General features: G+C 33.1%; 1 protein-coding gene across 1 annotated transcript; it reads right to left on the bottom strand.

The window, feature by feature from the left end:
• Positions 1 to 1,231: 1,231 nt before the first annotated feature.
• MSTN (myostatin) lies at positions 1,232 to 6,190 on the bottom strand. The gene is made up of 3 exons (XM_011356082.1): positions 5,776 to 6,190; positions 3,626 to 3,999; positions 1,232 to 1,660 (listed from the first exon to the last, which is right to left on the bottom strand). The coding sequence occupies exons 1-3, from the start codon at positions 6,146 to 6,148 to the stop codon at positions 1,280 to 1,282; spliced, it is 1,128 nt and encodes a 375-aa protein (XP_011354384.1). The 5' UTR covers positions 6,149 to 6,190; the 3' UTR covers positions 1,232 to 1,279.
• Positions 6,191 to 16,197: the final 10,007 nt, after the last annotated feature.

Below are 16,197 nucleotides of genomic sequence, written 5' to 3'. Positions count from 1 at the left end.
TGGTATGCTTAATATTTATAAGTATTAAAATAGTGGAACGTTGATACTTGAATACAATGACAGTAAACCATTGAAATTTCACATTCACATTATACAGCCATCATCAATCCATAAGTGAATGTTAATAATGTAAAAAAATATAAAATGATTGTAATATAACCATCTAACCATTAGCATATGGAGTTTTAAGACCACTATTTAATCCGCTAATTTGCTCTGAAATATAAACAGTTGCTTTTCTGTCATATATGACATGTCCTTTTATTTAATTCGAAATGTCCTTACTGTAAAAATATACCAAAGTAAATAAAAAAGGAGACACTTATTTACAAAACAATATTGTATACATATTATATAAACATAATTGTTTCAAAGTCTTTTTATACAATATTGATAGAATCTGTCATTTTCATTGTTTTATCATAAAAACTGCAGTGTTGCAAAGGCGGGCTGTAATTTTGAAATTTTTGTAATTTTGAAATGTTTATTAAAATGAATACTTTTGACTGCCTTTTAAGATAATGCAGTTTCTCCAAGTATGCTACAAAAATGATTCTTCTTTTACTAAAGAAAATCCATTCCCTGTTTGGAGGTGTATGAAAGTGCACCTGAAGAAAGAAGGAACTTGTTATTTTACTGAATGTTTTCTACTTGATAACATCAGCCATTCAGCCAATTGTATTAGCACCATTGGCATTGATTGTTAATGTACTGTACCAATCATAATAGGGATGGGAACTTGCATATGATATACCATCCCTATTTTTGTGGAATTTCATCTTACCAAGTATGCTGTCATATAATATAAATTCAAGTGTATAAGGATGATCTAATGATGGTATATAACAATCCTGCACTTTACCAATACTATATATAGATTTTTCTGTAAATACTAAATGAAACTCTAAAGAAATAGACTTTCAAGCATTCTCCTTTAATTCACTAGAACACAAGGAGAATTGCTTTCATTTACCTGCATATGTTGTTTTATATATATATATATATATATACACACATATATATATATGAACATAAATTTAATTTGATCTCCTAGTTCAAGAACTCTGGAAATCATAAAACATTTTGTTGTATGATTTATTTTGATGGTTAAATGCCAACCATTGCATATATTCTCTCTTTATTTCATATACTGTAGTTCGTGCTTAATAGACTGTAGCATACTCTAGGCTTAAAGCCTGTGGTACATAATTTCACAGTTTCAAAATTGTTGAGGGGAAGGCCTTCCATATTTTAGGAAGTTATGAACCAAATGAAACTCTCATGAGCACCCACAGCGATCTACTACCATGGCTGGAATTTTCCCATATATTATTTGTTCTTTGCCATTAAAATACAGCATATTAATTGGAGACATCTTTGTGGGAGTACAGCAGGGGCCTGCTGACCCTCTGGGATTTGCTTGGTGTACAAGATGAGTATGAGGATATTTTTGTAAAAATACAAATTCACACTCTCCAGAGCAGTAATTGGCCTTATATCTTTTGGGTGCAATAATCCAATCCCATCCAAAAGCTTCAAAATCTACAGTTAGAGGGTAACGACAGCATCGAGATTCTGTTGAGTGCTCATCACAGTCAAGTCCGAAATCTCTTCTGGATCTTTTCGGTGTGTCTGTTACTTTGACTTCTAAAAAGGGATTCTATATAAAAAGGAAAAAACAATCAGAATATTAATAGAGTCTGAATCACTTTTCTACCTCAAGAAGTCATTATTGAAGAAAGAAACTAATCTTATTTCTTACACCACATTTATTTTTAAAAGACAACATTAAGGAATTTTAATCTACACTAGGCTTGATTCTTATGGCTCAAAAGAGTATAGCAACAATACAAATTCCCCTGTGGTCGGATCTATGTCTTTTTAATTTTTGTTTTCCCCAGGTTGACTATCCAAATGCCTGGCATGTAATAGAGGCTCTGAAAATATTTACAGAATATTTATGAGAATAGAGAGTGAGGGGAAGAGAGAGGGAAGAGGTTACTCCCATTCTTCTCACTTGTCAATTATGTTGGCTGAATAAGTCTGATGACTCCTAGAGGGATAGGTATACTCATCCATCCTCCACTCAGGAAACCTTGGATATTAACGCCAGAACAAAATAGTTGCCTCCCCACACTATATGGATTGTAAAAGGGGAAAGGAAGGTAGGGTGATGAAGGTGGTGGTATGTATAGTGGGTTAGAAAGAGAAACTCTAAAGAGAGGGAGGGACAGATTCAGAAAAAGGTACAATATTTCTTTTATTCTTTCACTGAAAAATGTTTTTATTCAGAAATTTAAACAATAATTTTCTAATCCTTTCCCTGCCCCAATCTTTTCATGCATTTGAGACTTTTTTCCCTTTTACATAGAAAAATCTGAGGAATACGTCATATTAACCATCTGTTTAATAACAAAACCTATCGCATCACTAACTTTGATCATTAAAAAGCTACCTATAAAAAAAAAGAACATTTTCTTAAATAATTAATAGTAGTTTTTTATCCTATACCAAAATCAAAATAAACCTAGTAGTTAATTGTTCTTTAAGATTATAAAAACAATAACACCATTTTGAGAGTAACATTTTATGTAGCATATTTAAAGAAAAATAGCTCATTGGAAAATTACATAAAGGCTATGTTTTTATTAAAGTAGATCTGACTAATTATATATTCTTTATAAGTAAGATCATTTAAAAATATAGAAAACATTTATTGCTTGCAAATATAATCTTTTGTTATAAATTATGTCAATAGATGGAAGTGAAATATATGGTCACATTAAATAACTTTTTGAAAACAGGAGTAAACACAAGCATAGGTAAGCCAGAAACATGAGTCACTAAATTTATACTAGGTTTTAAATTTGTTTTATTATTTTTTATAATATATAAAAAGTCAGTAGCTTGGTCTGATATTAAGTTAGTTGGCATTACCTAAGTAAACTCTTACAAAAGAATGGTGATGCAGCTCAGAAATAAGCTGAGCAGCACAGGTTAACTAGCCTGGAAATTTAATTTTATTAGCGTAATTCACAAAGTAATCTAGATATACATCAGTGTATTCACAGCCTATAAAATAACATTTATCATGAGGGACCTTAAATATAGTATATGTAATATAAGCCTAAACATGTTATACTTAGTTAATTGCTATAAATAAAAGCATTTTTATTTTAATTATAATTTTAAAAGTTTATTTTTCTACTTTGTAAAGCCAAAAAATTTCAACATATTTCACTCTTATGGGGGAACTAAAAAGTTTTAATTTGTTAAATATGTACTAGAATCCACCACAAAGATTTCATGTTTTTATTCATATAATCATGTAGCATATCCATGGAAAGCACTTTATATTTCATTCTCAATTCAAAAGAACTAACTAAGAAGTTAAGGACTATAGTATAACTTTTTTTTTAATCCTCATGCAAAGTAAAAGTATCAAGAGTGTGTCTCATAAGATATGAAATTATATACCTACTTTTATTGGGTACAGGGCTACCATTAGGGTAAGATACCTTTGTCTGGCCTATGAGCATAGGAAATTGGTAGCTATTTTCCACTATTCACATTATGATGAGAACATAACAAGGTTGTTAGAATGTTGTTTTCAGTTATCACTTACCAGCCCATCTTCTCCTGGTCCTGGGAAGGTTACAGCAAGATCATGACCATTCTCATCTAAAGCTTTGATTTCAATGCCTAAGTTGGATTCAGGTTGTTTGAGCCAGTTTTGCAACACTGTCTTCACATCAATGCTCTGCCAAATACCAGTGCCTGGGTTCATGTCGAGTTTCAGAGATCGGATTCCAGTATACCTTGTACCGTCTTTCATGGGTTTGATGAGTCTCAGGATTTGCACAAACACTGTTGTAGGAATCTTGACGGGTCTCAGATATATCCACAGTTGGGCCTTTACTACTTTATTGTATTGTATTTTAGAACTAAATTTAAAGAAGCAACATTTGGGTTTTCCTTCCACTTGCGTTAGAAGATCAGCTATAAATGAATAAGAAAAGAAAAGTTATTGAAATTATTTCTCATGAAAAATGAACAAACCCCTTCATACTAAGTGGTGAATATTTTTTCTATTAGATTAATGAGTGCATACTTAGTCTTTTAAAATGAAAACATCTGTAGAATTTTATTCAAAACTCAGAAAAATATCAAAGAAAATAATTACTCTAGCTTTTCGGATTTTTTAGATATATGTTTTTCCAGCTGTTTATGAGGAATCTACTCCCTTTCCAGAGAGCTGTGGACTAAGGACAATTCTATGAAGGAATGAACAGTGGATGAAATTTTAAAATGATGATGATTAGAGAGAACAAGAGACACCGTGGAGGAACATCCACTTAGAATTCTTTGGGAATCTGAGTAGTTACACTTACTGAGCAGCTGTACCAATCAGTCTGGAAGAAGGAACCCTTCCCCCAGGCCTGAATTACCTGGGGACAAGACACACTGAGCAGCTAACTGAGCCTGGAGAGTTAGTAGAAAATATACTACATCTGTTACGTTTTGGCTCTGGAATAGCCTTTTAAAGGAACAAAACTAAGCAGGTATTTAGCACCAAAATGTAAATGTTCCATTCAGTCTGTCTCAAAAGTTAGCAAATATTATCCTCAGTGCCAGGCTATCAGTGTAAGCAGAAGTACTTAGAAATTTCTTTCCTCTTGGTTTTTCCAAGATTGTTTATAAATAAAGCAAATCTACTCCAGGACTATCTGATAGCAGAGTCTTAAAGGAAAATTACTTGTTGCATTATAACCTGATTACTTAATAAAGAAAGCAGTATTTTGAAATAGTTTCAAGTCCAATTTAGAGTGTATAAAGCACTGTATAAAGCAAGATCACAGACACATGGCACAAAATCTTTTCTTGTCATGCCTTCTCCTGAGGTGCTTCTCTCCCTTTCCTTGACTATAGTTTTGAACTGACTGCAAAAGGAATGGTATGAAATACATTATCTTTCAGAAGCAACATAGATATTACAGGTATTAGTCCTCTCTCCATGAAGAATGAAATAATATTCTAGAAAGTTATTAAGCAGTGTGGCTGCTTGGAAATATGCAGACTGGGTACCCACAACAGTAGTACCATGGTCAAGGTCTAAGTAGGACTTTGTAAGCCAGAACCTACTTGTTTAAAATGTTTATTTCTTAGGCATTTTTTGATATTTAATTCATAATAATCATTATGCTATGTTTACTTAATTTTTGCTCTTATTAATACATTAAAATAGTAAAAATATTTTTTCATACTCTAGTGTAATTGCTTTCAAAATTAAATATTTTATTTGTGAAGAACATAAAAACACTGTGAGAAATAGCTTTGAATAACAAGTCATTCTAGGTATTCGGCACATGCTCAAATAGGCTTAAACCTCTACAAATTTTTTTCTTGCTCTATTCTTAGTGAAAAAAGTTGTTACTTATAAATGCATATTTCAAGCAACCAAATGCAATTATGAAATTTCATGAAAGTTTTAACATTGCTTGTAGTATCTCTCAGTAGTTGCTTTGGTGGTATTAAGCTTTGAAAGCACAAGCATGTTATATCTGTCACATTAAAGTAAATAACAGTGCTATGCAAGCATTTTCAGATATTGGCCTCATTAGTACATGTCTCATGAAATCTTGAGGGAAAAAAACTCTTTTTCTCCCGTTTACATACAAGCCAACAGCTTGTTAAAAGAACCTGAAAATAGATCCGGTTTTCATAAACACTAGAACAATAGCAGAATTGTTGATATACACTAATAGGACTACTTACACTCTGTAGGCATGGTAATAATTGTTTCTGTCGTAGCGTGATAATCATCATCTTCCAAGGAGCCATCACTGCTGTCATCTCTCTGGACATCGTACTGATCAATCAGTTCCTGGAGCGGAGGAGCTTTAGGCAAAAGTTGTCTTATAGCATCTTTGCTGATGTTAGGAGCTGTTTCCAGACGAAGTTTACTGAGGATCTGAATTTTTATGGCTTCTATTCTTGAAGATTTCGTGTTTTGTCTCCAAGTACATGCATTACACAGCCCCTCTTTTTCCACATTTTCCTTTTGCTCACTGTTCTCATTTAGATCCACTGGACCAGCAACAATCAGCATAAACAGGTAAATATAAACATAGATTTGCAGTTTTTGCATGATTTTAAAATCAATACAATTTTTTTTCCTTGTTCTTATTTCCTTCTTTTACTTTTGTTTTGCTGTTGAGTAAAGCCAAGCAAAATTTTAATGCCTGTACCGTCAGAGAGACAACTTGCCACACCAGTGAATCTTTTATACTGTATTCCAAGTGGCTTTTTATATTCCAACTTTGATGAGACAAGTGTCGTCAGGATCTATGATTGGCTCTTGCTCCACAATGAATCTCGCTGTCAGAGGTTAAAACCCTGTCTGTCACAAGTCACCAAACAGTATTTTGTTACACTCAAGGGTGAGCTGATTCATTTGAGTACTTCATAAAAGAAATAAATCTACAAATAATGAAAGATAAATGTGACATTTGAAAAATTAAAGTCTATGTTAACAGTAATATAAACTACACTTAAATCTTATTAATCTTCATATGTGAAACTCAGGTTATAATTTAAATAAGTAAATATTAATTTACACCTCATACTTAAAAAGTTGAAATGGTACTTCCTCAAGAATTAAAATGATTTTATATTATTTATGCAAGCATTTGAAGTAAAACGAATTTTATTTGTTAAATTATTTTTAGTTCTGTGGAATTAGGGAAATATAAATTTTAATTAGGAAAATCTGAATGAAAAGTCAAGATTGTGATACTGGTGATTTTCAGCTATAATTTGAGAAACTTACTTTCCTGACTAAATTTTTAGCACATTTTGAAAATCATACTTATTATAATGTTATATTGCATGTGGAATTATTTGTAAATGATTTAATACCTTTTATTAATATGAAAATTGTGCTCAGATATTGACTGATTACTATTCTTGTTTTCTAAAGTTGCAGACTAATATTGCTCAGAAAATGTTTCTTCATTGTTTATTACTAAGAGGATGTTAGCCAGTAGAAAAATCTCCAAACTTAGAATAAGAAGATAATGGATTTTATGATTGGCAATGCAGCACTTATTACAGTTTGCCTCAGATTTCCAGTGGTAAAAGCAAAAAATATAGTATCTATTCTCTATAAATTATGTGAGGACATTGCGAACACATAAAAGGGAAAGAGTGCCATAATAAAAGGGTGCCCATTTTTTTGTTTCCCAATAATGTGATAGGTTTGCACCCTTTTGCCAGTTTCTCATTTTGACCAGAGGGCAGACACCTGGCAGGGATTTGGGGTAAGGTCTGGGAGCAGAGAATAGAGCTTTTTGTTCTCTAAATGTAAGTGGCCTCTGTCGGGATCAAACTCTCAACTTTAGCTTTGGGAACCACAAGATCTGATCAAATGGACTATTAAAGAGCTAAACAAACATAGTCAGCAAGAAACAGAAGCTATTTCCATGCCACAGGAGATTTCTTCTTCCTACTCCTTTTTGGGAAGCTAAGGACTAACAGTTAATCCATTAATTTTTTTTTCCAAAAGAATGCAATGGCTCATATCAAATATTTATTTTTTAGGTCACTACCACTTTTACACATTGTACACTAATTTACTGCCTCAGTGCACTAAAATGCAACCCAGTAGCCTGAAAAGTTAATGCATTTTCATCAAATTCTTAAGAGGTATCTACATCTCTTGAGAAAAAATGGCCTTACATAATGCATTAGATTTGCCCATCATTAAAGATTAAGGAAAACCAGACACAAACCAGATGCCCTGAAGGATTTCAGATATTCTTTGTTATGGAACAGTATTGGATCAGGCTTATAAAGTTTTATTTATTTGGTAAATTTATTTTTCAATGTATAAATCTTTGTAAGGTTATAATAATCGTAACATATGCTCCTATGCACTTCTGTGAAGTCAAATCTTTTGTTTTTTTAATTTGATTAGAATTTGCATAGCAGTTGAGAACTCAGCCTCTAGAGTCAGATAGACCTGAGTTCAAATCTCAACTTTTTACTATGAAATAATGGATGAGATACATAACTTCGCTAGCCTTTGGTGTCCTCATAAAGTTTTGGGGGGATGTAATTTAATAATGCATGCAAATTGCTGAATATAGCACCTGTCATATAGTAAGTGATTGATCACTGGTACTTGAGTGCTTGGTTTTTGTTTCATGCAGAGGGGTTTGAGATTATGCTTAAATTTATCCTCCACATGAAATAGAACTGCTTCAGGTTGTAGCTGCCAATTATCATTTCACATAGGCCTCTAGGCTTCTGAGGCAAATAAAATTTTCTAAGTCAGCCCTATTACAAAGCATGTTTCAGCTCTTTATTCTTACTTCCTGGAATAAAGTGAACAACGGTTGTCATTTCCACATATGATCAATCCTCATTATTCATGGATTCCATATTTGCATATTTGCCTACTTATTAAAATTTATTTTTAACCTCCAAATCAATACTCATGACACTTTTGTGGTCTTCCATGCACATGTGCAGGATGGTGAAAAATTTGAGGCTTCTGATAGGCAGGTACCCAGCTGAGGTCAAATAAGGCAATTCTCTGCCTTGTTTAAGTTCTCGTGCCATAAACAAATGTTCTTTTTTGGAGTCTCTTTAGTACCATGTTTTTCACATGTTTTGTATCCTTTTTTTGGGGTGCTTCTACTGTTTAAAATGGCCCCAAGCATAATGCTGAAGTGCTCTGCTCTAGACACAGGAGGCCGTGATGGAAAGTAGAATGGTGGTTGCCAGGGACTAGGAGGAGGGTTGGGGCAGGGGGAAAGCTAGTGTTTAATAGACACAGATTTTCAATTTGGGAAAATTAAAAATTTCAAAATTTGGGAAGATCAAAAAGTTCCAAAGATATTGATGATGGTTGCACAGCAATGTAAATGTACTTAATGCCACGAAACAACACACTTAAATATGGTTAAATGATCAGTTTTATGTTATGTATATTTTACCACAATTAAAAAAAAAGATTATAATATGACTTAGGAAAACAAAATTCTTTATGGAAAAATGTGTGTTAGATAAGCTCCATTCAGGCTTGAGTTGTAGTGCTTTTAGCATTTAATGCAATGTTAATGAATCGACAATATATAGTAAATAAGACATCTTTAAACTGAAATGCATATGAAACAAGCTTATATACTGATTAGTTGATGAAAGTATTATGAGTAGGGGCTCACAGGAACCTAACCTTGTATTTTCCCTAGGAGCAGGAGTTCACTAAGCACTTATTCAGTGTTGGCGGTGTCTTTATAGAACATAACTACTGTGAATAATGAGAATCAACTATACCTAATCAGCTCCTCTAGAGGTCAGTATTGAATGAACTAAGAGGTGCTCAAGAAGTTTTGAGAACATATATATTCCTTTTCCAGTAGCAGTGATTGCAACTGTCCCAGGGCCCCAGAGCAGGCAGATTCCCCAGCTGTAGGAATCTTTACCATGTTCCGACGTCCAGGGGCCTAGCTTTGGCTGCTTTCAGGAAGGATACAAGGTAGTGTCATTGTGAAGCGTGAGAGTTCCTTCTGGTTGACTAGGAGAGCTTGGTCGCCAGCTTGTTGGCTTTGTTTTAGGTTGTCCATCTTTGAAAGCAGTTTCTCATGGGAGTACGAGTTTAGGTGGCCAAATACAAGTCAGTAGACATATTTTTCTTTTTCCTGTTTTTCTTTGTACTAGATAGGTCTTACATTTCTGTAATTCTCAGTAAGGTAACAAGCAAACTTCTCTCACCTCTGTTACAAATGCCAGGCGTTGTTCAAAGCAACTTTGAGAGTATAAAGTGTATGTCAAAAAATATTTACTCTTTGCAGTCTGGGAACTACCGACTGCACTAACAAAAAGGCTTGCTAGAAGTTTAACGATGTGACCAAAGAAAGGAAGAGGAGACTAGGAATTAGAATAAGAATGAATCATAAAAAATTCAACTCTGTTGTGAGAAAAGCCCAGAAAGTTATATTTTGTCTGATCACTCTTGCCATTTCCTTTTGATAACAGCCCTTTGGTATCACTCTATACTGATTATGCGTAAGGGTAGGAAAAAAACCATATAGTTCTCAGCTCACATAACAGCATAAGAAGGTAGTCATCTCACATTGATGATATCTGACTATCCGTACTTTTAACAGATTACAGAACAGAAATGGACAAAAACAAAAGTATTCTTGATCTAGGGAGCAACAGCGCAGGAATAGAAGACAGTAGGCCTGAAATATAGTTCTGACTTTGCTGCTGACATTTTATGTGACTTTGAATAAATCCGCAAATATTTCACTTATAAATGTATGTATTTATTAATTCATTATTTTATGAAATATTCTATTGCCTGTTATGTGCCTGGCACTATGCTGGATTCTGAGCCAGACCTAAACAGTCACTTTCTCCTTGAAACCTACAATCTAGTTTCTTCATGTAAAATATGACGAAATTTGGTGAGGTGTACCCTTTCAGTTGAGGTTTATCCTTTAAGGCAATTATTCTTAAACTTGTCTCAAGATTTCTTTATACTCTTTAAAATTATTTAGGATCTTCAAAAGCTTTAGTTTGTATAGGTCATATCCATCAATATTTAACATACTATAAATTAAAAATGAAAAAATTTAGAATATAGGCATACACAGGCATATATTCTATTTGCTGACAGAGTGATGATGTCACATATTGTGGAGTCTCTGGAAAACCCCACTGTACACATAAGAAAGAATGAGCAGTAAAAATACCTTAGTGTTGTTATGAAAATAGTTTTTACTCCATAGACTTTCTGAAAGGATCTTCACTCCAGGGATTCCCCAGACCACTCTTTGAGAACCATGCTCCAAAGCAATAATTTTTATATTACTTTAATTGAATATTTTTTCCTCTAACTTTGAAGTCTCCTCCTCCTGATACCTATAGCTTTTCTTTTAAGGAGATAGTAAATATTGGCATTTTTGGAACATCGTATATTTATTTGCTGAGATGTACTTATTGCCAAGAACGGAGATATTAATTTTATTGTATTATAATCACCAACTACCGATGTGTAGGCTATCCAGAAGACATTTGCACATTTGTCTGTTCTAGGGTATAGATTGAGATCTGTGGTCTTGTGGGATTTCTTACAGTTGATCTTTAAGTCAGTCTTCAGATGATAACATTCATATTATTGCTATGCCTTGTAATAATGTCCCAGTTAATAAAATTTCTGCATTTCACTGTCCTTTAGAGGTAGAATTCACTCATGAAAACTTCAAAATTCTTTTTCTCCCTTTTTTTCTTTCCAAAGTGAGAACTCTAATTTATTTATTATACATTTGAAATACAGAGAATAAAAATAAAGTTATAATTTGGCTTCCTCATTTTTCCATTGGAAAAAAGATACTAGACTCAAAGACTTGGTGTTAAGATTGTATAGCTTGTGCCCTCCTTTATTATTACAATTTCAAATGTTCGCTTTATTTCCTTTCTTGTCCTCCCATCTCTACCTTTCCATCCTCCAAATAGACAATGAGCTCTTTAAAGGCAGGGGATCATTTTGTTTATTTTGTGTCTTCAACTCTTGGTTCAATACCTGGCCCATAATTAGGTTGTCAGAGGGTGTTTACTGAATAATTGAACCAATAAATGATTGAATATCTTCTTAAATACAAGAAATACCAACTTTCTAATTTTTCAAGATGTATAATTAGTATACTTATAGACTTTGTAAGTGACCTTGGTTATGTTTTTAGTTTGCTCTGACTGTGATTCATAGCATTTCTGTTGGGTTCCCTCTTACTCAAACTGATATGAGAGACTGGTGTTACAGGTCCCTGTGCCCTTGCCACCTCTGATAGTTCGGAAAAACCCTAGGCACTTTGAGTATTCCAATGGAGCTATTGCATTTAATGATCTATGACTACCCAGAGACACTGTATGGCTCTTAACAGGGACTTTGCTAGAGAGTGACCATGCTGGCTGTGACACCACTATTTAGGACTACCAAAGCTCTTAACCAACATAGGTCATATTTAGGTCAAACTGACTTTAAAGAGCATCGAAAATAACCAGAGAAGAGAAAAGAAATCTCAAAAGAGCGCGCGCGTGTGTGTATGGTGTGTGTGGTGTTTGTGTGGTGTGTGTGTGTGGTGTGTGTGGTGTGTGTGTGTGTGTGTGTGTGGTGTGTGTGGTGTGTGTGTGGTGTGTGGTGTGTGTGTGTGTGTGGTGTGTGTGTGTGTGTGCGCGTGCGTGTGCGTGCATGCGTCTTTAAGCAAGGCGAAGGCAGAACAATCTTCTTTCCTTGATGCAGTGGGGAGAACTGTGAACTGATTATATGTTTACAGTCTTTTCCTTCGCTTCATATTCTTTTTTTCTAAAGTTTCTTAGTGATCCTTCTCAGCCTGCTTTCTCATCATAACTGCAGGGAGGAGCTTTCCCCCGAAACTGCAATAGAGTTTATCACTTCAGTTTAACCCAAGAAGGCATAACTCTTTGAGTAGCTAGCTGAGATGGGCTAGAGATCATTATATATTCTAGAATGCTCTCTCAAACTAAGTTCCTTACCTTTCCAGGAACATCTGTGAATCCCATATGTAATTTCATAAAAACTTAGTTCTTTATGGATATTCTGCAGTGTCTACAAATATAGTGTTTACAGCAAATTTTTTACTATAATCAAGTTGGCTTCAAGTGCCACTTAAAGTGATAGGAGTTGACTTATTTATGGGAGGTCTCGAAAAATTATTTTTCCTTTGAAAGGAATCTTTACATTATTCAAGCTTGAGAACCTGGCTCAAATAATTTTCTTATTTTTATCAACAGCAAATGGCCATAGTTACTTAAATCCTTTACCCCAAGGCAGGGACTAGTGTTTGGGAAAAGTCTGTGATTCACTAATTTAGCCCTTTTTACTGGACTTAAGTTTTCTTTTTGTTTATTTTAATGTACATGCAATGAGAGAGCATATAGGAATGTTTCAAATTGCCTCATATGTTATATCAGTCTTTAGCTGGGCTCTCAAATTTGCTATAGCCACACCCTCACTTTTGGTGGAAACTTCCACATCATCGCCTACCTCTCCGGATGAAGAAAGCACAAACTTCTGCCTGCAGCTATACAATCTCTTTCCCAGATTTAATGAAGTCATATTTTTTAAATTTACAACCGAAAAATATAATAAGAATATAATAAGAAGCTTGTTTTCATTATTTTTGATGAATGATTTCTTTCATGATGTTTGGTTTACTTTAAACAAACATGTAACAATATAGATTGAATTGGCAAAGACATATCTTTAGTTTTAAAATCTTTACCCTTATTATTAAGAGTTAAGTTTTCTAGTTAAGAACCACTCCCTAAGAAAAAATCTTGCAGTTCCAGGTTTTGTTTTGGGGGACCTTTGGAAATCATAGAATAAATACAGTGTTTCTGCAACAACAACAACAACAACAACAACAACAACAACAACAACAAAGATTTAGATTTAAAGTTTTAAAGTCTTAAAACCCTTTTTAAAAATTTAATTCCTTTTTGACTCAGCGAATGGCTTGAAAGTAGTGATAGCCTTAAAAAAATTCAGTTCTTACCAAGATTGTTCAGAAAACATTTTATTATTTCCTTGGAATTGCCTAAAGTATTGTTTTTCATAGTTCACAGAGGATTGGCTTTAAGAAGAATTCTGTTTCTAAATTCTTTTGTAAATTCCTGGAAAGAACCATTTAAAAATGTATTCATTTGTTCATTTATTCATTTATTTGTTTATTAAACACTTACTGAACACCTACCTGGTTTGTGATAGGCACTATGTAAGAGATTGGAGACAAAAAATAAATGATACTTTTTGCTTAAGGAAAAAAAGTCAAATTTTAAGAACATAAGAATTTTAAGATTTTTATATCTAATCTATTTATTATCAGATGGAGAAACTGAGGCTCAGAGAGAGGTAACATGATTTAAATTAGGATTGAACTAAAAAGTGTATTTGATTTAACAAAGACAATTTGCATTGAAATACTTTTGAAGCACCAAGTATTTCTTTTATATTGAGTTAAGAATTTTTTTTAAATGTTCTAAAATTAACAAATAAGGTCAGTGCTCAATTTCCTGGGTCAATGCCACAGTGTTGCCCTTTGTTCTTGGATCCAATCCATGGTCTGGCTTGGCAACTGAAAGACCCAATGACCTGTGTTGGCAATTAGGATTGGGGTTTTAGTGTCTACTGACTAAATGTATTTTGGATGCCTGTTTGCTCAGATATTGAGACTCGGCCTTTTGCTATAGAACATCACTATTTCTGTTAAACTTATTTTTTGATATTTTGAATTATATATTTACATTCTTGAAATTTAAAATTAATGTCAGTAATTTCTAGTAATTTTAACTATAAAGAGTCCTGACTTTCTCATAAGTTTGAAAATAGATACTACCTTGAATTATAGTGAAAACATTCTCATTTAATTAGATTTAACATGAGCATTCTGTCCTCTGCTGGGAACTTTAAGAACTACACTTGTACTACCAGTTTTTCTAAGGTCATAAGGACTTCAGTTTAAACCTTGAATTCAATTTTATATGTCTTCTCTCTTTTTTGTAACATACAGAAATCTATTGAATAAAATTTGTAAGTAAGGCATTACTATTATTAAGACACAAAATCTCTGTTAAATATTGGACATTTTCTATGACCTGCTACATTTAGACCTACTGTAATACAATCAAATTTTCTACCTTAATTTTACATTTTGAAGAAATCTAATCCTTTTCACCTCTACTCAGATTGTGAGGAGAAATCTTATGAGAGAACCGGGGAAATTTTAATACTTGATAAAGTGTGGTAAAGACTCTATTTAGAATTTCATTTCATCAAATATTTATTTAATACCCAGTGTTTAGTTGTGAGTAGGCATCGAGTATAGTTATTTAAAACATTGCTCTACCCCCAGAGAAGAGTAGGTAATAGTTATAAAACATCTCTTCATCAAGTGTGAAGTTATGGAGCATGCATTATAAGACAAACCAGCAGTTTCTTGGTTGTAGCTGGAATGATTCATGTACATAGAGACTTAGGAGTGGGGAGTGGAGGACAAATGGGAGATTGGAAACAAGATTATGAAACCTCCCTTGTCTAAAACCTATGAATAAATAAAGACTTTTGCCCAGGCAGTCTCTGCAGATTCTTTGACTTTAGGCAAATTAGTTAACCTTCATCTTTCTCATCTGCCAAATATTAAGTTGTAGGGACTAAATGAGATAATAATGTAAAGTGCCAAGAACAGTACCTGGTGCCAAGTAAGTACTTAATAAATTTTAAATATTAAAATCATTGTCAACATCTAATAACAATAATACCAGTAGTACCTAACTATATAATATCATTAATATTAATTTGTATCAGAAATCTTTGCAAAATTGAAAATTTATAAATTGAACTTTCATAAAGTGAAGGATGAGTATATATGATGTACACAAGAGGGAAAGCTAAAGCAAAATGACTGAAAAACTAAAAAGAAAAAAATAGGAAAATATATATGCCAGGCAAATGCTAACAGAAGGAAATCTGGGGTCATGACATTAGTTACAGACAGGATTAAATTTAAGGCAGAATGTGTAAAATAAGACAGAAGGAAATTTTATCATAGTTAAGGTTCTAGAGAGAGGCTATAACTTTCATAAATCTTAAAGCATTCAATAATGTAATAATAAAAACACAACAAAAAACTGCAGAACTACAAGGAAAAATGATCAGAAATGAAATAGTAGTAGGCTACTTTAATCCACTTCATAAATCAAGCAGTCAAAGGTTAGTAAGAATATATTTGAACAATGAAGCAGTGAGATTGATGAAATAGATGTGGTTGATGGAATAGATGAAATAGATATCCTGTTAACTGAAAATCAATCTTATTTTTAAAAGCTCATGAAACGTTTACCAAATTGACTACATATTGGCCTACAAAAAGTCCCTCAATAAATTCTAAAAATTAGGAATGATCTAGGCCACATTCTCTGATAACAGTGTAATTAAATAAAAGTGAACCAAAATAAAAATCGGCATCTCCACTACTTGCAAATATAAAAATTATTTAAAACAACCGTTGGTATAAAGAGGAAATAAAACTGATATTGCAGATTGTGTACAAAATAATAAAACATTATAGACCAAAACCTATAGGATACAACTGCCACTGTTTAGCAGAT

The sequence above is a fragment of the Pteropus vampyrus genome, unplaced genomic scaffold, assembly GCF_000151845.1.
Source record: "Pteropus vampyrus isolate Shadow unplaced genomic scaffold, Pvam_2.0 Scaffold2, whole genome shotgun sequence".
Taxonomy (NCBI): domain Eukaryota; kingdom Metazoa; phylum Chordata; class Mammalia; order Chiroptera; family Pteropodidae; genus Pteropus; species Pteropus vampyrus.
The sequence above is the reverse complement of the archived record's forward strand: the minus strand, read 5'-3'. Positions and strand labels throughout refer to the sequence as shown.